Source organism: Carcharhinus amblyrhynchos, chromosome 15, assembly GCF_965287045.1.
Source record: "Carcharhinus amblyrhynchos chromosome 15, sCarAmb.v2.hapA, whole genome shotgun sequence".
Classification (NCBI taxonomy): Eukaryota; Metazoa; Chordata; class Chondrichthyes; order Carcharhiniformes; family Carcharhinidae; genus Carcharhinus; species Carcharhinus amblyrhynchos.
The window spans coordinates 19,662,510-19,684,936 of NC_137338.1; the positions used below are offsets into that span (position 1 = coordinate 19,662,510).

The window sequence follows — 22,427 nt, forward strand, 5'->3', positions numbered from 1 at the left end:
TTTTAGGATAAGGCTGTAATGAGGTCTGGTGCTAAATAGTCTTTGCATAACCTAAGCTGCATACTTGTGAGCAAATAATTGGTGAATTAGTGTAGCTTGATGGCACTGTTGACTACACCCTCCATTGTTTTGATGATCAAGATTGGGTCAATGAGGTGTTATTGGCCGGATTGGCTTTCTCCTTTTTTTGTGGACAGGAAATACCTGGGCAAATTTCCACATTGCTGAGTAGATGCCAGTGATGTAGCTGTGTGGAACAGCTTGGCCAGGAATGTGGTTGGTTCTGGAATACAAGTCATTCCTTACTACTACTGGAATGTTGTCAGGGCTCTTGTCTTTGCAGTATCCAGTGCCTCCAGCAGTTTCCTGATATTACATGGAGTGAATCAAATTGGCTGAACCCTGGCAGTTATGAAGCTGAGCATCCATGCAGTACCCTTGACTGGTTGCAACATTCCAGTGTAATGTCTTGCGTTCACATGCTAGCCTCTGCTGTTGTGGAGAATGGGGATGTTTGCAGAGCTTCCTGTTTGTTATTAATTTTGTTTCTGGCATGCTCTCCTACACACTTCATCAAACCAGGATTGGTCACTGGGCGAGTGAGGGGTATAGGTGATAATAGGTGAATACAATGATATAAAAGCAAAATACAGCAGTTACTGGACACAGTAAAGTGCTGGTAAAACTCAGCAGGTCTGGCAGCATTTATGGAGAAAGAAACTGTTACTATTTTGAGTACTGTATGACCCTTCTGCTGAACAATGATTCTGATAGCCCAAAGTACCTCTGTGGATATCCTGTTTTGAGCTGTTGGATCTAGTTAGCACAATGGTGGTGCCACAATACATAATGGAAAATATCTTCAATGTGAAGGCAGGACCCTGTTTCCATAAGTAGGTTGATGTCAAGTATCCTATCTGGTTTTATTCTCATTCAGCATTTTCATTTTCGTTTGATAGACCTGAGTGCCTTGTAGGTTGTTCCAGAGGACCGCTAAATTCAACTTCATACAAGCCACACTGGCTCAGGATAGCAGATCCTCTTCCTTTCCTGAAAGGGCATTGGTGAACCAGATGAGTTTTCACAACAACTCTGTAGTATTATGGTCATAATTACTGATGTATTTACATAGTATATATTATGTACACCATAGAGTAGTGTGGGAATTGAGGTCTGACCTGCAGGTTGGGCATTTACATAGGATGAGAGCATTGGCATAACAGTGAACAGATTGGATGGCACAGTGGGTTTGAATGGTCCAAATTCAGAACAAAAGTTTCTGGGTCGCTAGCTTTAACATATTAAGTTTACAAAGTCATGGTATAGTTTCTGCTAGATGTGGCTCAAAGCACAAATCAGGCCTCATTACTGCATTAACTCAGCAATTCCACATTAAGACCACAAGGTGGCATTTTTGTCAAATAGAAAACTCCAAAAGGGCTGCTTCTCTAACATTGAGGCTGAGGTAGCTTTACTCTGCATCTATCATTGTATCTGTCCTCTAAGCATGCTTAACTTGGGCATTAGGTGTCCAAGATGAACAGCCTCCCATTCTTGAGTGCATTGGTCTCGATACCTTTATCCACACCATGCCCAATCCCTGCTCTTAAGTTGCTTTGATATCTCTGCATTGAAATGCAGATAATAATTGATATCTTACTGTGCAGAACAGGTTAGTGTTAAATTTTGAGGGCTGGAAATTCTCAAGTGATTCAAGTGTGTATAATATTAGGTTCGTTGAGTTGGAAGTGTCTTTTCAGAAGATAGGAGGTTCAAAACCTCTCCAAAATGAATGTTTATAACCTAAGCTGAAATTTCAGTGCAGTAGTGAAACACTGCTACATTATTAAAAGGTAGTGCTCTTCAGATATAATTCTAAGCCAAAGTCCATTAGCCTGTTCAAATATACAAAAGACCCTACATCACTATTTTAAAAGCAGAGCGTTTTGAGTGTCATGATGCTACGAAGACCAGTTAACCAATTTGTTCATTTCATCAGATTTTGCTGGCATAAGTTGCCAGGCAAACCTATGTTTGTATCAAAGCAAGGATTGAGATGTCTCCTAGAAATGTGTACAGTGTGTCATTGTTCTTATCTGAATCAAGAAAAATTAATCTTACTTTTATAATTTTTTAATGCTTGCTACATGTCATCATATTAAAATGAAACCTGTCTGAAATATGCTGATCAAATCCCTCCATAACTTCAATGCTCCCTATCTCTGTAACCACCTCCAGCCATACAATCACTTGAGGGCATTACATTCCTCCAACTGTGGACTGATGCATCCTCACTTCCTTGGTGTCAACATTTGGTGACCTTGCCTTCAGCCATCTAATCCTCAAGCTCTGGAACTCCCAATTCAAATCTTCGTACTTTCACCTATTTCTTCTTTAAACAGCCCCTTCAAACCTACCTCTTTGACCAAGCTTTTAGTTATCTAATATCTCCTCCTTTGGCTTTTGGCAGACTAAGCTCCCATGTATTACTTTAGGATGTTTTACAACGTTAAAGATGTTATATAAATGCAAGTTATTGTACGTTTGGCCTAAAATTGAAAATTAAGGTGGAAATTTCTGGCCACGCTCGCCTCAAGACCAGAAATTCCCACCCAAGATCAACGGACCTTCACATGGAGCGTCTTTTGCCTGCTATGATTCCTGTGGTGGGCGGGATGGGCAAATTCCACCCTCAAGTGCTGATGTTATATTATAGTCTTGTCAGGTGCTACTCGTACTAGCTGTTGATTGGAATATTGGTGTATGTATCACTTGTTGCAACTGGCTGTTTTGAGGAGTGGAATAGTGTCCATAACAGCTATTGTGATGTAAATGTGATGAAGATGAATTTTCTTTGCTGTGCAGTAATAGTGAAAAACTATTGTGTTCGCATGTAGGATTTTCAATCGCTAAAAGGAAATCTATATTTAAATATCCTATTTAAAGCATTAAGCAAATTATTCAGGGATAGCATTTTCGGCCAACTGGGTCTCCGTATCTTGGAGACCGGACGCGTGAACAAAGGTGTGCATCAGGATCCTGTGGAAATCCTGACATACGGATCTCTGTGGGAATTTCCCAGGAAATTCCAGTTTCCAAATTGGAACTTCCAACTCTCTGCCTCCCAGGAACCTTCCACGAATATCTCTCACTTTGAGTCGGAGACAAAGACTTGGAAGAGGTCCATGGTACTCATCTGAATATTTACCCTGGAAATGATAGATTATATCGTGGTCTAAAACCTCAGTAACTACAAAACTGACTCCCCTATCACCGCACCCCTGATTACTCCGCCACCCGACTATCCTCCCTGATCCCAACCTGACTTGACCTCTCACACCCACCCCACCCCCTCGCCCACATACCTATTCATAGATTCACCTATTCAATTAACATTTAAACTAGACCTTTAAACTTGCCCTACAGCAGCTAATACTATAAAAGGGGGCAACAGTGTTAGAGACATTCTGATACTTTGCTGTCTTGTGTGTTACAGTTACAGAAATAATTACATTGTTTATCTGTAGCCCCATGTGCCAATTTCTCTTTCCACCTCACTTTAAGCCAGCTCATTCCAGTTCTGTCTTCAGTATGTTATGTTTCAACTTGTTGTCCTAATTTTTGTATTAAGTTCTTACCAAGTAGACAGGGGGAAGTTATTGTATCATGATCATTGCTTTCAAAGTGCTTCCATTTTGTTATTCATAATCTGATTTAGCATAGCTCTTGTAGTTATGCAACCCTGCCACTTGATTAATGAGTCCCACACACAAAGATTCCATTTATTCTCACCATGTCACAATCACAATTTTGTTCTGCCGTCAGATTTCCCTTCCACTTCCCTCCCACAGTTGGGTAACCTAGATTGAAGCCCTACCAATGTAAACTATTCTTTATATTTTAAGCTCCAACCATGTTCACTCTGAATTTTCAAAAATTTTCATCAATGGGCAGCTCGGTGGCACAGTGGTTAGCATTGCTGCCTCACAGCACGAGGGACCTGGGTTTGGTTCCCAGCTTGGTCACTGTCTCTGCTGAACTTACACATTCTCCCCATGTCTGTGTGGGTCATCAAAGAGGAAATAGCGAGGCATCTTGAGAAGAATTGTTTGATAGAGCTGACGCAGCACGGATTCGTTAAGGGGAAGTCGTGTCTGACAAATTTATTGGAATTCTATGAGGATGTGTCTAGTGTGGTGGATAGAGGGGAACCGGTGGATGTGGTGTTTCTCGATTTTCAGAAGGCGTTTGATAAGGTGCCGCACAAAAGGTTGTTACAGAATGTTAGGGGGCATGGAGTTGGGGGTAAGGTGTTAGCGTGGATAGGGGATTGGCTATCAAATAGGAGGCAGAGAGTGGGTGTCAGTTGGTGCTATTTGGATTGGCGGTTGGTGACTAGTGGAGTGCCCCAGGGATCGGTGCTGGGGCCTCAGCTATTTACCATTTATATAGATGATCTGGAGGAGGGAGCCGAGTGTAAGGTGTCGAAATTTGCTGATGACACAAAGATAAGTGCAACAGCAAATTGTGCGGAGGGTGTAGAAAGTCTGCAGAGGGATCTAGATAGGCTGAGCGAGTGGGCGAGGACCTGGCAGATGGAATACAGTGTTGGCAAGTGTGACTTTATCCACTTTGGTAGGAATAATAGTAGGAAGGACTACTACTTACAGGGCGAGAAGCTGCAGCATGCTACGGTGCAGAGGGACCTGGGGGTCCTTGTGCATGAGCCGCAAAAACCCAGCCTACAGGTGGTCAGGAAGGCAAATGGGTTGCTGGCCTTCATAGCGAGGGGGATTGAATGTAAAAGTAGGTCTTGCTGCAACTGTACAGGGCACTGGTGAGGCCACAGCTGGAGTACTGTGCGCATTTTTGGTCGCAGCACTTGCGCAAGGATATTTTGGCCTTGGAGGGAGTGCAGAGGAGGTTTTCTAGGCTGATACCAGAGTTGAGGGGGTTGAGCTATGAAGAGAGGCTGAATAGACTGGGCTTGTACTCATTAGAGTTTAGAAGGATGAGGGGGGATCTTATTGAGACGTATAAGATGATGAAAGGGATGGATAGGGTAGAGGTGGAGAGGTTCTTCCCGCTCAGAAAGGACAGTAGGACTAGAGGGCACAGCCTCAAGATAAGTGGGGGGGGGGGGCAGTTTAGAACAGAGTTGAGGAGGAACTTCTTCACTCAAAGGGTGGTGAATCTCTGGAATTCTCTGCCCGTTGAAGTGGTGGAGGCTACCTTGCTAAATATATTTAAGACGCGGGTAGATAGGTTTTTGGTAGGCAAGGGGATTAAGGGTTATGGGGAGAAAGCGGGAAAGTGGAACTGAGCCACTTCAGATCAGCCATGATCTTATTGAATGGCGGGGCAGACTCGAAGGGCTAGATGGCCTACTCCTGCTCCTATTTCTTATGTTCTTATGGTTTCCTCCGGGTACTTTGGTTTCCTCCCACAGTCTGAGGGAGGAAATTGGCCATGCTAAATTCTCCCTAAGTGTATCTGAATAGGCGCTGGAGTGTGGTGACTAGGGGATTTTCACAGTAACTTCATTGCCGTGTTAATGTAAGCCTACTTGTGACTAATAAATTAAAAACTTTACAACTTTTAACTTTGTCAGTTCTCTTGTCTCGAGTTTTTACAATCCTCTCAAAATATTGTAATGTTCTTCCCAGTTTGCAGCCAAGTTTCTGCTCACACTATTAAATATAATCTTGCTGTGACATTTTTCTTCTTGTTCACACAATTTATTTTCCACACATTGAGCATTGCAATGCATGCAGATGATCTTCTTCTTGTTTTTAATTAATGCCACTTAAAAGAGTACTTTTTGCTCCGTCCCAGCCAAATTGTCCTTCCTCTACTTTATTTTCTTCTCTACTTGGAATTGATCATATGAACATCCAAATTAGGAGCAGGCCATTCAGTCCCTTGAGCCTGCTCTGCCGTTCAAGTCAATCATGTCTGATCTGATTGTAATTGGAACCCTACATTCCTGTCTAACGCCCATTTTGCGCCCCCCGCCCCCACCCCAGTCAATCAAGAATATCTAGCTTTGCCGTGTTGGCTTTGTAACTTTAAGGAAGGAATAACATTTAAAAAGACAACCTTTTCTTGCTTAAATATCTGTGAAACTCTTAGTATATGTTCTTGATATCGTTGGCTAGTTTCGTCTCTTTATTACTCTTGTTATTCTTTGTTGTTCTTGATGTACTTTCCAATCTTCTGACCTGCTACTCATGTTTGCACAATTATATGCTTTTTAAGTTTGATACTGTCTTTACCTTTTTCAGTTAACCATGATTGGTGGGTCCTTCCCTTGGATTTTTGTCTCTCATCAGAATGTCTGTTCTGTGTATTTTGAAATATCCGCTTAAATGTCTGCCACTGAACCTCAATTGATCTATCCCTTAGCCTCATTTCTTTATTTTAGCTTATTCCACTTTCATGCCTTCATAATTGCCCTTATTTAAGTTTAAGATACTAGTCTTCACTACTGCTGCTTCGGTGTGTCAGCACTTTGAGGTTATCAATTAATCCCCTTGCATTGCACAATACCAGATTTTTGGTTGGCTCCAGAATGTGCTGTTCTAAGAAGCTATCCTGAAAATATTCTGTGAACTCGTCAATGGTACCTGGTGATTTATTCTTAGATTTGTACTCTCTGCATGGTCAGTTTATCATTTCCCATATTGATACCTTTCTCTCTTGCCTTGTCTCTAATCTTTGGTTTATCACACCTTTCCAAATTTTATCCCTAGCCCCCTATATTCAGTTCAAAACCCACTCTACTTCCCTAGTTAGGTTGCCCGCTGGATCATCAGTCTCAGCATGGTTCAGGTGTAGACCTTCCCAACAATGCAGATCTCACTTTCCCCAGTTTGGGCGCCAGCACCCTGTGAACCAGAACCCACTTTTCCCATACCTTTGAGTCACACATTAATTCCTGTAATCTTATTTGTCCAATACAAATTTGCATGTGGCTCAAGTAATAATTCAGAAATTATTAACTTTTGAGGTTCTGCTTTTTAATTTGGTGCCTAACTCTGCATACTGGGCATGCTGAACATCCTTTCTCATCCTGCCAATGTTGTTGATTCCTAATAGATCATGATCACTGGATCCAACTCCTTCCACTGCAAGTTCTTTTCCAGCCCTGAGTAAATTGTTGCAAACTCTGGCATTGGAAAGGCAACAAAGCCACATGGTGTGTCGCTCCTTTCTACAAAGAACAGTGTCAGTCTCCATTCTACTCTCCCTCACTGTCACTACGTTACTTTGTGCTCTCTCCTGCTTGAATGGCAGTGTATTTGTTGGCCTGAATATTGCTGGCAGGTAACAGGGCTTGCTGCTGATTTCTAAGAAAGCTGCCCACAAAGATTTAGTGATCTCTGTGGGGTGGCTTTACCATTTCCCAACAGCAATTTAAATCTGACACCATTCAATGAGATACAGAAATGATGATAGCAAGTAGTAAGCAGATTATCCCTCTAAGCTGCACAGCAAGTTGGCTTCTTCAAAAAGTTTTAAAATCACTTAAATGAATCGGCTACACATTATATGAAAAATAAGAGGATACGTTAACTTTTTTTGCACGGTTAGTTACATTCCACTTAATTATGTTTCAGGGGACTGCGGTCTGAGAAGCGGTCAGAATGTTGTATCCAGAAGCAGAGTGAAAATTTAACCAGACCCAAGGAAAATAGCACATCATCTGGAAAAAATTCTAAGAAAGAGGCCAAAGGTGTGTGGAATTATATTATCTAATATGCTGGTGTACTGATTTGGAGATTTGTATTGCGTTCCTGTTGAGAAAAGAACTATGCTACAAGAGGTGTTATAAATGACAAAACCTACTGCCAACTCCATCATTTAGTATCACTTAGAAAATTAAGAATTTTTAATCAGTTTTAATTCTCTATTTCTCATTAATTTAAACAAGAGCAAAGTCCTACCTTTTGAGCAGGGTTATGTTTTCGTGCAGCCTCACAAATCACAAATGATGAACATACTTCGCACTAGGTGTCAGTTAGATAGATTTCAGCCATCCTAAAGTTTGATACGATCAGTGGGGTCTGGAGGGAGGCCAGCGATCTGGGCAGGCTAGAGGGATGGTTGCCTACAGAGTGTGTCACCTCTTCTTTTGGCTGATTTTTGGGGGTGGGGGGTTGGTTGGTTGGTCCTAGGCTGGCCAGCAATTGACCTGGCCAGCAAACCAGAGGCTGACATTTTGGGGCCAAATGCACATGCACAGAGGCCTGGTGGTTTCAGCCTCTCCAGGATGAATAGGCCCTGCCCCCTGAAATTTAATGATATTCATGCTGGTGGCATCTGCATTGCACAGAGTGTGGGAGATTCTAGTGTGAACTCCCGCTGAAAAAAAAAGCACGTATTACTCCAGTTTTCCGCAATTTTGACTCTTGAAATCTTTTTGGGAGAATTCCACCTGATGTTTTTGACTGCTTCTCAAATTTGTATAATCTTTAGGAACAACAGCAGCAACAAAAACTCTTCCAAAGCTAACATTTCTTTCCATGCTTATATCATTTTTACTTCAAGATCTTCAGCTGATCTTACAAGATCTGCTATGATCTTGGGTGTAAAGTGAACCTTCTTGGGCTCTCCTGCTCCTCTTTAAAATCACTAAATTCCATATGTTCTGTAGAGAGTTCCTCTTCGTGAGACTGAAACAACTCTTCTACTTCATCTGTGGCCAATTCTTCAAATCCCTCCCCATAACTTGTTTTCCAGCTTGACAATCTTGATTACTTCTTCATCCACACTAGGGAACCCTGTGAAATCATTCATAGCTTCAGGTCCAAACCTGTTTCCAGTAGGCACTTGTGGTTTATTCTCCAACTTCAGCCTATGAGTGCTTAACTTCTTTTACATCAGTAGGGATAATTGAATTATTTCCAGCAATCGTGGGCTATAGACAAGGGGTTTGCTTCCAGAAGGCTGAAAAAGCAGTTGGAATTACTACAGGTATGGTAAACTTTGTGTTGCAATGACCCCAATGTCCATTAGATGATGAACAAGTATTTGGGGGTAAAAACATAATGTCAGTGTCTGGATGCCTATCTGCATGAATGTGTCGATATCCAGGTGTGCTATTGAGGATAGATAGAACCTTGAAGGAGAAGTTCTTTTCTCAGAGAAGTCCTGAGCTCATGTAAAAAGCAATTCTCAAGTCTTCAAATATTACTGCTGTAACCCAGGCATTGTCTTCCAAAACACATTATTTTTTCCATTTAGGGTTCAAGGGTTTTCTGATCTATAAACCAATATTAGTTTGCATTTTAAACCAGCCACATTGACACACAGTGGGAGCATTAGCCTGTCTTTCCCAGCTTTTCAACCAGATGCTGTCCTATGGACGGCGTGGTAGTACTGTTGTCTCACAGCGCCAGAGACTTGCGTTGGATTCCCAGCTTGGGTCACTGTCTATGTGGAGTTTGCACTTTCTTCCCATGTCTGCATGTGTTTCCGCTGGGTGCTCCGGTTTCCTCCCATGGTCCAAAAATTAGCAGGATAGGTCAATTGGTCATGCTGAATTTCCCCTTTGTGTCAGGGGGAGTAACTAGGGTAAATGCAAGGGGTTATGGGGATAAGGCCTTGGTGGGATAGTGGTTGGTGCAGACTCGATGGGCTGAACAGCCTTCATCAGCACTGTAGGATTCTGTGTGACACTTTATTCCAGAACAGACCAATATTGTTGGCATTAAAGATCTATGCCACCTGGTACCCTCTCTTCCCACAGCACCTGTAGCTGTACAGTTAGCTAATGTAGCCTCCCACACCAGCTTCGCATTATGCAGGCCAAAACACTTTCGCTAGATGAAAATCCTTTGGAAGGCATTCGAGAAGCCCCTCATTGCAACTATCACCAGTCACACCAGCACTTAGCATCTTTACTACATCATTTGTGCTGGTAAAATTCAAGTACCTTTGTCCTAATGATTGGGCCGTTAACTGGAGTACTCTATTATTGCTGGTGCTCTATCATCAATTTGCTAACTTGACCATTTCTTCCAAGTGTGGATCTCTTTTACTTACTAGGGTGGCATGAAGGCACAATCATTAGCATTGCTGCTTCATAGTGCCAGGGACCTGGGTTTGATTCCCGGCTTGGGTCACAGTCTGTGTGGAGTCTGCACGTTCTCCCTGTGGGTTTCCTTCGGGTGCTCTGGTTTCCTCCCACAGTGCAAAGACGTGCTGGTTAGGTGCATTGGCCATACTAAATTCTCCTTCAGTGTACCCAAACAGAAGCCGGAGTGTGGCGACTAAAAGATTTTCATAGTAATGTCATTGAAGTGTTAATGTAAGCCTATTTGTGACACTAATAAATAAATAAAAATTAAAGTGGGCAGTACAACTACCAGAAACAATAACAGTGAACTTTGTTTTTTATCTTTGAATTGCCTAATGTACCTATATGTAGATTCATTGACACTGTGTTTCCTGGTTAACATGGTAGCACTAGCACCATTTTTCAGTCAGTCTAATATTGCCTTTTTTGGTCAAGTATCTTTACTGCTTGGTTCTGACTGATTTTTAATTACAGATAGGAATCCTGATTTGCATTTTACCATGACTGTCACTGGCGCCCACTGTGGGCGGCACAAGTAGTACAATGGTCAGCACTGCTGCTTCACAGCGCCAGGGACCCGGCTTCAATTCTCAGCTTGGGTCACTGTCTGTGTAGAGTTTGCAGTTGTTCCTGTGTCTGCGTGGGTTTCCTCCCACATTTTGAAAGATGTACTGGTTAGGTTAGGTGCATTAACCCGAACAGGCGCCAGCCTGTGGCAACTAGGGGAATTTCACAGTAACTTCATTGCAGTGTTAATGTAAGCCTTACTAGTGACTAACAAATAAACTTTTACTTTTGATGAGAGTAATCAAGTCAGTTCTGCGGTGATGTTATGACCCTGCATTGTGGTCTTCCTGCACAAATGTATTATTATCATAGTGCAGCAATATTGTATCAATATTCCTGTATACAGCTGGCCAAGTTGTCAGAGTAAGAAGCCTGACAACACCAGGTTTAAGTTCAACCAATTTATTTGATAGTAAACTCACAAGTTTACTAAAAAATCGCAAGTGAGTTTACTATCAAATAAATCGGTTGGACTTAAACCTGGTGTTGTCAGACTTCTTACTGTGTTTACCCCAGTCCAATGCTGGATCTCCACATCAAGTTATCAGATACGTGTTCTCCTTGACCACCGATTTCAAGTCTATTGATGCAACTTAAGAGTGACTTTGGGAGAACAAAACTCTTGGACGGCTTTCCCAAGACTTTGTCTATATTATAAGAAGCTCATTCAGATCACTAGTTTAAGGATAGGAAGAATTTGATTCCAAAAGTGGGAGATTGGAAATTCGGGTACCTGGATTGAAATGAATTTTCGACTGTGTCTTAACCCAACCATACTCTTCAGCATGAGTGGAATTTTCTACTCTCGAGCTAACTGCCTTTATGATTGTGTTCTGGTATATCAACCTTAATGTTAAGTCTCTGGCAACATTTCACTGTGTCTTCCTGGTCCTGAGCGAGGTTAAGACTGGTCCAATTCATTAAAGTTAGGTGTTTGTTGTCATCATCAAGTTGAAGGACGTATGCATTACTTCTTTCCAAACTAAATTCAAATCAGTTCCCAGAGATGAAAGGGCAATAGTTTGCAATATAGTGTCATTCAATACTCCTTGAAAGAGTGCTATTTAATTTACAGTAAAATTGGTTTTACCAGGTGTTAGATGGTCTTCCACAGAAGTCCCACATTGAAAACACATTTCAAGAAAGGAAGTTCAAGTCCTAGTTATTACTCAAGTGGAGGAATGCCTAACTCCTTGCCATTCATGGAGCGATATCTGGTTAAGGGATGTGACCCTCCTGATCAGACTCTGGCTTTTCCATAGCCAAGTCCCACTCTGCATGCTTTTGGAGACCCATCAATAATAACGCAGTGGGTGGGATTTTAAGGCCTCGCTTGACCCCAAAACCATAAAATCTTGCTGAGGTCAACAGACCTTTCCACGGTCTGCCCCCTTGCCCGTGCCAATTCTGTGGTGGGCAGGGCGGTACAATTCCAGCCAGTGCCTACTATCTCCCAATAGAATCATGTCCACCACATGCTGTGTGCTCACTGGACAGCAGCATTTCTAATACTTGAACCTCAACCATGCAATGCTTGCAGTTAAAAAAAATGTAGATTTTCATGTGTTTAGTTTCTCTCTCAATCAACAAACAAGAAAGGAGCTGGTTTTGATCAGCTAGCTTAGGTGGTATATTGTTATCTCTGCATATTTTTGAATTGGTGAAATCTAAGGGTGCCTGCAAGACTGATGCAATTCACTTACTTAAGAACATGAAAATCATGACTAAATGTTTGTAGTTTGAAGTTGCGTAAAGTGACATATGTCGAAAACTGTGAAGAGTTGGCTTTTATTTTCAGGTGTTGGTGGAAAAGAACAGACAGAAAAGGAAGAACTGTGTGAACCGAATAAAATTAATGAAGACAAACCAAAAGAATCACCTCTTCCAAGCCCAAAGAAAAAAAGATTATGCACTGACCTTCAGGATCATTCTAGCCAAAGAGATATTATTAATGCTACACCTTCACAGGTTAGCCCACATGTTTTAAAGCAGTCATTTTATGTGCAAATGTATGTTTGGATTAAAACAAGTTCAGTTAAAGCAAAATACTGCAGATGCTGGAAATCTGAAATAGGAACAGAAGATGCTGGAAATACTCAGCAGGTCAGCACAGTTGTTAGCACTATTGTCTCACAGCTCCAGGGGCCCAGGTTCGATTCCTGGCTTGGATCACCATCTGTGTGGGATTTGCACATTCTCCCTGTGTCTGTGTGAGTTTCCTCCCACAGTCCAAAGATGTGCCAGTTAGGTGGATTGGCCATGCTAAATTGCCCCTTACTGTCAGGGGTTCCAGCAGGATAAATGCAAGGGGTTATTGGAGATGGGGCCTGGATGGGATTATGTTTGGTGCTGACCCGATGGGCTGAATGGTCTCCTTCTGCACTGTAAGTTCTATATCTGACTCTTCTGCACTCTATGTTCTATGTCTGACAGCATCTCTGGAGAGATAAAGAAAGTTAATGTTTCTGATCAAGCGTTAGGGAAATGGCAAGCCAGAATGGTAAACTGCATAAAAAAGACCAATGGAAATCTCATTGGAAAGAAGAGCAGAACTTCCTCAAGTTAGGCATTCCTGGAAGTGGCAGTGAATTACACACTGAAGCAAAATATTGTAGATGGTGGAAATCTGAAATCCTTGACCTGAAGCGTAACTCTGTTTCTCTCTCCAAAGATGCTGTCAGACTGAGTATTTCCAGCATTTTTAATTTTTATTTTGATTGACTAATGCATAGCTCCCCCAGTCTAACTAAATACCTGTTGAATTGTGTTTCAGAAGGATGCTGAAGCTTTGCTAAAGAAATTGCTTGTATGTCTAACTTGCAAAGAGCAGACTGAAAATTGCCGTTGCTTTAGTACGGATCGCAATAATGGACAAGAAATTGATCCTCATTTAATGGAAATAACACAACCTGAATCATGTCTACAGCAGACACAACTTCCTCCCTTGAATACAAACCAGCAAAGTCCCAACCGCAGCGATCAACAGTTAATCAGCAATGACCCATCGACCCCTGATGGGAATATTAATCGCATAGAAGCTCTGCATACTCCAGTGATAAAGGAACACAAAATTAGAGTAAGAATCCTGAGCTCATCTATATCAAGTAGCCAGATTAAGCACTTAAAACCCACAGCAGTTTCAAATGAACCAAGTGAGTATTCTTACTGCTAATGATGTTTCTGGGACCTTTTTAAGCAAAGATGATCCTGTTGAATAACTATTGAGTAACTTTAAATTTGAGAAAATCAGTTATATGACAGTTTGAATGAATGAAAAAGTTACCAACTCTTTGGTCTGTGAATATTTTGAAAGATTCTTTGAAAGTCCATTGATTCATTATATTCCATAAGATGTTTAGTTCAATGATCTGTTGAAACCAATCATTTGACCTTATTTAATATGGATGTTATCAAATAGATAGGATTTTTTTTATATATGTAAATAATTCGTTGACTAACAATCTATCCTTTGACAGCATAGGTTTTAAGTAGACTTAAATCTTAGAATTTGTCAGGATTTCGAACGAAGCCCTTGCAGTTTTCTTTGCCTTGACTGTTTTAGTATTTTTTTTCTCACTGTCAATTGCTTTAAATTTCAAATCCCAGCTTCTTAATAGAATTACTTCAAAACTTTCAGTTGTCTCTTGAAGTCTTCTCCTAACTGTAAATCTAGTTAACCAGAATAACACCTTGAATTTAAAGCTCTTGTTTCCAAATTCATCTGGAGCATACTTTATTCTAAGAACATAAGAACATAAGAAATAGGAGCAGGAGTAGGCCATCCAGCCCTTCGAGCCTGCCCCGCCATTCAATAAGATCATGGCTGATCTGTCGCTGCTCAGTTCCACTTTCCCGCTTTCTCCCCATAACCCTTAATCCCCTCTCTTATCAAAAACCCATCAACCCGCGTCTTAAAAATATTTAGCGAGGCAGCCTCCACCACTTCAACGGGCAGAGAATTCCAGAGATTCACCACCCTTTGAGTGAAGAAGTTCCTCCTCAACTCTGTTCTAAACCGCCCCCCTTTTATCTTGAGGCTGTGCCCCCTAGTCCTACTGTCTTTTTTGAGCGGGAAGAGTCTCTCCACCTCTATCCTATCCATCCCATTCATCATCTTATAAGTCTCAATGAGATCTCCCCTCATTCTTCTAAACTCTAACGAGCACAAGCCCAGTTTATTCAGCCTCTCCTCATAGCTCAACCCCCTCAACTCCGGTATCAGCCTAGTAAACCTCCTCTGCACTCCCTCCAAGGCCAAAATATCTTTGCGCAGGTGCAGTGCCCAAAACTGCACACAGTACTCCAGCTGCGGCCTCACCAATGCCCTATACAGCTGCAGCAAGACCTCCCTACTTTTATATTCAATCCCCCTCGCTATGAAGGCCAGCATCCCATTTGCCTTCCTGACCACCTGCTGCACCTGCAGGCTGGGTTTTTGCGACTCATGCACAAGGACCCCGAGGTCCCTCTGCACCGTCGCCTGCTGCAGTTTTTCGCCCCGTAAGTAATAGTCCTTCCTACCATTCTTCCTACCAAAGTGGACCACCTCACACTTGCCAACATTAAATTCCATTTGCCATTTCCTGGCCCATTCGCCCAGCCTATCTAGATCCTTCTGCAGACTCTCCACACCCTCTGCACAATTTACCGTTCCCCCTATCTTGGTGTCATCAGCAAATTTCGACACCCTACACTCGGTTCCCTCCTCCAGATCATCTATATAAATGGTAAAAAGCTGAGGCCCCAGCACCGACCCCTGGGGCACTCCACTAGTCACCATCCGCCAATCCGAATAGCACCCGTTGACCCCCACTCTCTGCCTCCTATTTGACAACCAATCCTCTATCCACGCTAACACCCTACCCCCAACTCCATGTCTCCCGACCTTCTGCAATAACCTCTTGTGAGGTATTTTGTCAACCGCCTTCTGAAAATCTAGAAAGACCACATCCACCGGCTCTCCTCTATCCACCGCCCTAGACACATCCTCATAGAACTCCAGTAAATTTGTCAGACACGACTTCCCTTTAATGAAACCGTGCTGCGTCTGCTCTATCAAGCAATTCCCTTCAAGATGCCTCGCAATTTCCTCCTTAATGACAGATTCTAACATTTTACCCACCACAGACGTTAAACTGACCGGCCTATAATTCCCCGCCTTTTGCCTGGCACCCTTCTTAAACAACGGCGTAACATTAGTCGTTTTCCAATCATCCGGCACTTCCCCGGAATCCAGTGACGTCTGGAAAATAATCACCAAGGCATCCACTATCACCTCCGCTATTTCTTTCAGAACCCTCGGATGCATTCCATCCAGTCCTGGGGACTTGTCCACAATCAGCCCCTCCAGTTTTAAATTGAGTATTCTGAAGTCTACTTTCTATCACCATTCTGTGGGTGTTTTGAGATGGTTTATGTTTACTCCATTGTTACAGCCTTACTCAACCTTGAGCAGAATTGAGAGAGTGATCGTACTCAGCTCCCTCACAGTTCTCAAAATACACACCTGCCACCCTTTTGCTATTCTTAAGAACACTCCAGCTCCACCCACCCTCTCCCGATTTCTAAATTTGTTGCTGGGCCGGATCACTTCAGATTTCAGCAGGAACTGAAGTGAATCCCCAAATAGTCAAACATTTTTTCAACTTGAAATCTGTCCTAAACACTTCTCCAGGCACAGAAATATTAAATTAAACCTATCTGAAACTATGCCTCCTCTCATTTTACGCATCTAAGTATAAATCTCACAAACCTATCTTTGGGTTTCTTACCAAATGAAAAATAGTTTAATTTTGAAGAATCTGTTAGTTGCTTCTCTGGCCTCTTTTAAGATGAAGTGGAGACCCTGGAGCAGCACTTTGAAAGCTTAGTGGCTTATGCTACCAAATAAACCTGTTGGACTTTAACCCGGTGTTGTGAGACTTCTTACCACTTTTAAAGGACAAAATTATTTAGTATAAAGGTTGACGACTTATCACTACAAATTTGTGATGCTACTGCATACTCCTAATTATTTAATTTACAGCATGCAGGAACAAAAGGACAAGCCCTGAATTTCTGAATAGTAGTGAATGGGGACTTTGCAATCCCAAGGTCTGAAATGTGGGATGGAACTTGCATCTGTTCCATTCAGAAAGTGGTGCAAGTTTTGTATGAAAGAAGTTGCAGGCAAGTCATCTGGCCAGCTTGTACATCAGGCACATCTGGTGCAATTCATGGATTACCCTAGAATTATATCCACTAGTCTTGCGTAAGGCCACAAAAGATGTCCCAGCTGAGGTCAAATTTGAATTTCATTTGAAGACCATGTCCAGATTTGGATTGTTTATTCCAATTACAGCTCTAAGCATGCCTTAAGTTTCCTTAGAATCGAGCTAAATAATTATAGGATGGAACTTTTCATAATGCTATTCCAGATTTGATTTGATTTATTATTGTCACATGTATTGGTGTACAGTGAAAAGTATTGTTTCTTGCGCACTATGCAGTCAAGACAAAGCATACTATACATAGAGAAGAAAAGGAGAGAGTGCAGAAGTGTTACAGTTGTAGAGAAAGATCAACTTAATGCAAGGTAAGTCCATTCAAAAGTCTGATGGCAGCAGGGAAGAAGCTGTTCTTGGGTCAGTTGGTACGTGACCCCAGATTTTTGTATCTTTTTCCCAATGGATGAAAGTGGAAAAGAGAATGTCCGGAATGCGTGGTGTCTTGGATTATGCTGGCTGCTTTTCCAAGAAAGCAAGAAGTATAGACAATGTCAATGGATGGTAAGCTGGTTTGAGTGATGAACTGGGCTACATTCAAGACCTTTTGTACTTTCTTGCAGTCTTGGACAGAGCAGGAGCCATACCAAGCTGTGATACAACCAGAAAAAATGCTTTCTATGGTGCATCTGTAAGAGTCATAGTGGACATGCCAAATTTCCTTAGTCTTCTGAGAACATAGAGGCATTGGTGGGTTTTTTTAAGTAAGTGTCAGCATGGGGGGGATCTTGACAGGTTTTGGTGACCTGGACATCTAAAAACTTGAAGCCCTCCACCATTTCTACTTCATACACATTGATGTAGACAGGGGCATGTTCTCCACTACGCTTCCTGAAGTTGATGACTATTTCCTTAGTTTTGTTGACATTGAGAGAGAGATTATTGTTGTCGTACTAGCTCACCAGATTCTCTATCTCTTTCCTGTACTCTGTCTTGTCATTGTTTGAGATCTGACCCACTGCAGTGGTGTCATCAGCAAACTTGAAAATCGAGTTGGAGAGGAATTTGACCATACAGTCATTGGTAATTTTATTTATTTATTAGTGTCACAAGTAGGTTTACATTAACACTGCAATGGAGTTACTGTGAAAGTTCTCTAGTTGCCACACTCTGGCGCCTGTTCAGGCGCACTGAGGGAGAACTTAGCATGGCCAGTCTACCTAACCAGCACATCTTTTGAACTGTGGAAGGAAACTGGAGCACCTGGAGCAAACTCATGCAGACAAGAGAAGAATGTGCAGACTCCACTCAGAGGGCAAAGCCGAACGCCAGGCCATGGAGTTTGGAGATGGGTTTTATGGGAATAATGGTGCTGAAGGCTGAACTGTAGTCAATAAATAGAAGTCTGATATAGGTATCTTTGTTACCTAGGTGTTCGAGGGATGAGTGAAATTCCCTGACAGCAGTTTAAGCAGATGCCTTTAGTCTGCTCTTACCAGCATGGGCTTCCTGCTCCAAGTAGTTAAATAACCGGATCCTCAAATTTTGGATAGATTCTAGAGCAGAAACCAAAGATAGGAGGAAAATAAGCTCAACCACATTCCTGCCAACAAAGTGAGATGTAGAATTTCAGCTCCACGTCTTTACAAACATTTCACCACCACATCATCTTGAGGGTCAATGCCACTTTTGCAAAATTTGCTGTAAATTTTATTGCTGTAATCTAGGGCCATGACTATGCTATAATCTGTAATACGATAGGTTTTGCTTGTGGGGGGATCCTACAGAAGAGGCCATAGTCTGTTCTGAGCAGTCTGTAGGCAAAGGAGCAGATGCAGGTTATTCCAACTCCTTAAACCTGTTCCACCATTCAGTTAGATTACGGCTGATCTGCATTTCAACTCCATTTGCTTGCCTTGACTTCCTGACCTAACGAAAAACCTGTCAAATTTGGTTTTGAAATTTTCAGTTGATCTCTCTGAATTTTGTCTGTTTAGCCAAATAAAAGATAGTACTTGTACTCTATAAATATTTCAGGAGTGGAAAGAAATCAGTGAATAATCTGTGATATTCTTGTTGCACCATATTCAATGAGTATTATAGTATTTGCTTTTTTTTTTGAAGTTTGTTCATGATTTTTCTACACAGAAATGCTTAATTGCTGCTAATGGGATTTATGAACAGACCATTGCATTGTGCAAATGATAGGAGTCATGAAAAAGATCTTGATTTTGGTGTCAGATGCTGTGTGGACTGTCTCTCATACCCAAATCTCCAAAACCTGCAGTGCAGGAACATTATCCCATTCATTTTCCTGAAATAAAGAATGTCAATGCTAGTTAATACAATGTGGATTCTAAGTCTGAATGTAAGTTAGGCCACCAATGAAATTTTGTTCCTCGAAATATTGAAACTGTTGAGACATAATGTTCTCCATTTAAAAATAAGTTAATGAACTCTTCACCAGTCTATACCATCAGCAATAGGAGCAAAGTGTTAATCCATGTGTAAAATGTTGGATGGATCAGCTTGAATGTGGTTTTTCATGTTGTGTTTCAGTTGTGCTTTCCAGTGATGATGAAGATACAGATAAAGTTGACTCTGGTATCCATTGTACCACACTAACTCCAGAGATTAAGCATTTATGTCTGGGGAGTAGACCGCTGTCAACTGAGAACAGTGTAAGAGAGACCGTGACTGTGCCTGTCCCAGCAAAAGTGGAACCAGAGAATATGAAGACATGTATGTCAGAAAAGGTAACTGACAATATACTCTGCCCAAGAATTGAATCAAATGACATTGCTTTAAAAACATTTAATTGTGTGGTAATGCTGCAGAAAACATAGAGATGTTTCAGTAATAGCACACCCTTTCTCATTTACATTTTAATGCATTCACGATAGTGTCCTGATGTAGTTCATGATTTGTTCAATGAACTTTTAAAAACATGTAAAAAAAAATATCATTTCATACAATTCATAATTTCTAAAGGCTGCAGTTCCCTGTTAGAAAGCTAAATAAATATATGCACTTTGATTTTTTTTGTGATTTTTAAAATCTGCGAGTTCACTGAAGGCTTGTGGCTGATGCTTTGAGCTTTCATCAGATGTAGTAGATTTAAGATTGTTGATTCAGAATGACTTTGTCTCATATCAATATTTCATTCTTCCTTTCTCAAAGTGTGATTTTTATCTTCCCTCTGGAAATATAGATATAATTTGATTGTTACCTTTGGCAGGCCCCATTTGTCCTCCAGCTGCTATGACACTGACCAGCATCTCTCCAAGCAGTCCTGACCATAACTGAAAATTGGAGTAATATCTTTCCCATATTAAAAGGGGTCTATTGCCTGCTGCGGGCAGGAGCTTTAAGCACCTGTAGGTGGGCCACTTTCACACACATCACTGGTGTCAACATGGTTGCAACACCTCATTTTGAGATCATTGCCATCTTGTTATCCCTCAGCAAAGCCAGTGAAAATCAGCATCCTAATTAGTTAATGAAAATGTTGATTCTATAACAAATCAGAAAAAGAGTGAACTGAAATAATTTTTTTCTTGCATCCCATTAATGTTGACTACCTGTTGTATTCAGGATGCATATGAAGTAACTGAGAAGAATAAGTTAATGGAAACGGACTGCTCTTTGGAAAGTAGTACAGCAACATTGGACCTAACATTTGCTGCCCTACATATGGGAGAAATTGAGGGAAATGAACAAGGTTCTGTAATGGTATGTTATCTTTATAAACAGCATTTTATTTGTTCATGACCAAGTTGGTAGAGAGGCATGTTGTTAGAACATAGAAAAACTACAGCACAAACAGGCCCTTCAGCCCACAATTTGCGCCGATCATATCTCTACCTACTAGGCTTACCTGTAACCCTCAATCCTATTAAGTCCCATGTACTCATCCAGAAGTCTCTTAAAAGATCCTATTGAAATTGCCTCCACCACCACTGACAGCAACCGATTCCACTCACCCACCACCCTCTGAGTGAAAAACTTACCAATGACATCTCCTCTGTACCTACTCCCCAGCACCCTAAACCTGTGTCCTCTTGTGGCAGACATTTCAGCCCTTGGAAAAAGCCTCTGAGAATCCACCTGATCAATACCTCTCAACATCTTATACATCTCTATCAGGTCACTTCTCATCCTTCGTCTCTCCAAGGAAAGACCGAGCTCTCTCAGCCTATCCTCAAAAGGCATGCCACCCAATCCAGGCATTACTCTTGTAAATCTCCTCTGCACCCTTTCAATGGCTTCCACATCCTTCCTGTAATGAGGCAACCAGAACTGAACACAGTACTCCAAGTGGGGTCTGACCAGGGTCTTATAAAGCTGCAGCATTATCTCCCAACTCCTAAACTCAGTTTCTCGATTGATGAAGGCCAGTACACCATACGATGTCTTAACCACATCCTCTACCTGTGAAGCCAATTTGAGAGTCCAGTGAACCCGGAGCCTTGCATTGTCCAGTGCATTTCATGTGACAAAATATATACTGAAAATCTACTTTGAATTGCTGATGTGATGTTTTGTATTGCCACTAGAGGCCCACAATGAGAAATGTTATTGGCGTTTTCAACAATCTTTCAACAAGTTCATTATAATGCAGTTTACTTATTTTTCACAGGTTAGTACTTGTATTTTTAAAAAGTCTCTAACTCAGGATTTGTAGATTTTAAACCCCTCAGTCAATTCACCTTAATCAAATTGCTCTGCTCCCCAGCAGCTCTTAGGTAGTGGTTGTGAACTGCATTGTAAGAATGAAATCAGAAGAGTACAAATGCTGGTCTTTCTGGAGAATTGAAACAATTAAATCACAAATCTGGATTAAACTAATTTGCCAACACTAGCTAGTGTAGAATCTTTCATTTAGATCAATGCACCAGGCTTTCAGGCCGCTTGCCAAGACTCCTTCAAAATTGCCCTGAAACCCCAGACTTCGGCCACCTAAACGATAACATAGCAGATGCATGGGAACCTTGCCACTTCAAATTCACCTTGATGTGGAAATATATCATCATTTTTTCCTTATTGCTGGGTCAAAATCCTGGAACTCTCAATTTAGCTACACGGTGGAAGTACCTTAACAGTGTGGATTGCAGTCCTTCAAGAAGATGGTTCACCATTACCACCTTGAGGGAAATTGTTCTTCTACGTATCAGCTTGAATGATGCAAAGCTCAAGTTAATTGTAATATTCAATTTATTGGGAACACTTCTGAATAAATTATTTTTAGTTTTAAAGGCAGGATTACAGGGCACTCGAGAATGCTGCAAAGTCTTCCCCAATCCCTGTCTTTAAAACACTCCTGGAGAAAGAGGGGAACTTGCCCTAAATCTCCATACAAAAGTAATCCTGCATCCTTAGTGTTACATCTTCCTTCAGTTTGTAAATTGTGATCTTCCCCTATACTGCAGTTAACTGAATATTGGGTAAAAGTGCAGCTTGAGTTCTGACATGTTGCATTACTTGATATAATCCCTTGACTTCATTTGGCAGGGATTTTGGTTTTCCCAGAAATTTTAAATGAATGAACCTCAAAATACTGGCTGAAATCCAATGGA

The 22,427-nt window shown here is 41.5% G+C and overlaps 1 protein-coding gene across 7 annotated transcripts in view; it reads left to right on the plus strand.

Moving 5' to 3' along the window:
• Positions 1-22,427, plus strand: part of LOC145353124 (sentrin-specific protease 7) — an 84,528-nt gene that overhangs the window by 34,608 nt on the left and 27,493 nt on the right. For 6 of the 7 annotated variants that reach the window (XM_080203503.1, XM_080203502.1, XM_080203506.1 and 3 more), the window contains 5 exons: positions 7,620-7,735; positions 12,447-12,616; positions 13,422-13,800; positions 19,411-19,607; positions 20,446-20,583. In XM_080203503.1, coding sequence (XP_080059629.1) covers positions 7,620-7,735; positions 12,447-12,616; positions 13,422-13,800; positions 19,411-19,607; positions 20,446-20,583 — 1,000 coding nt within the window. The remainder of the gene's footprint in view (positions 1-7,619; positions 7,736-12,446; positions 12,617-13,421; positions 13,801-19,410; positions 19,608-20,445; positions 20,584-22,427) is intronic. The other variant, XM_080203504.1, reaches the window with a different exon arrangement.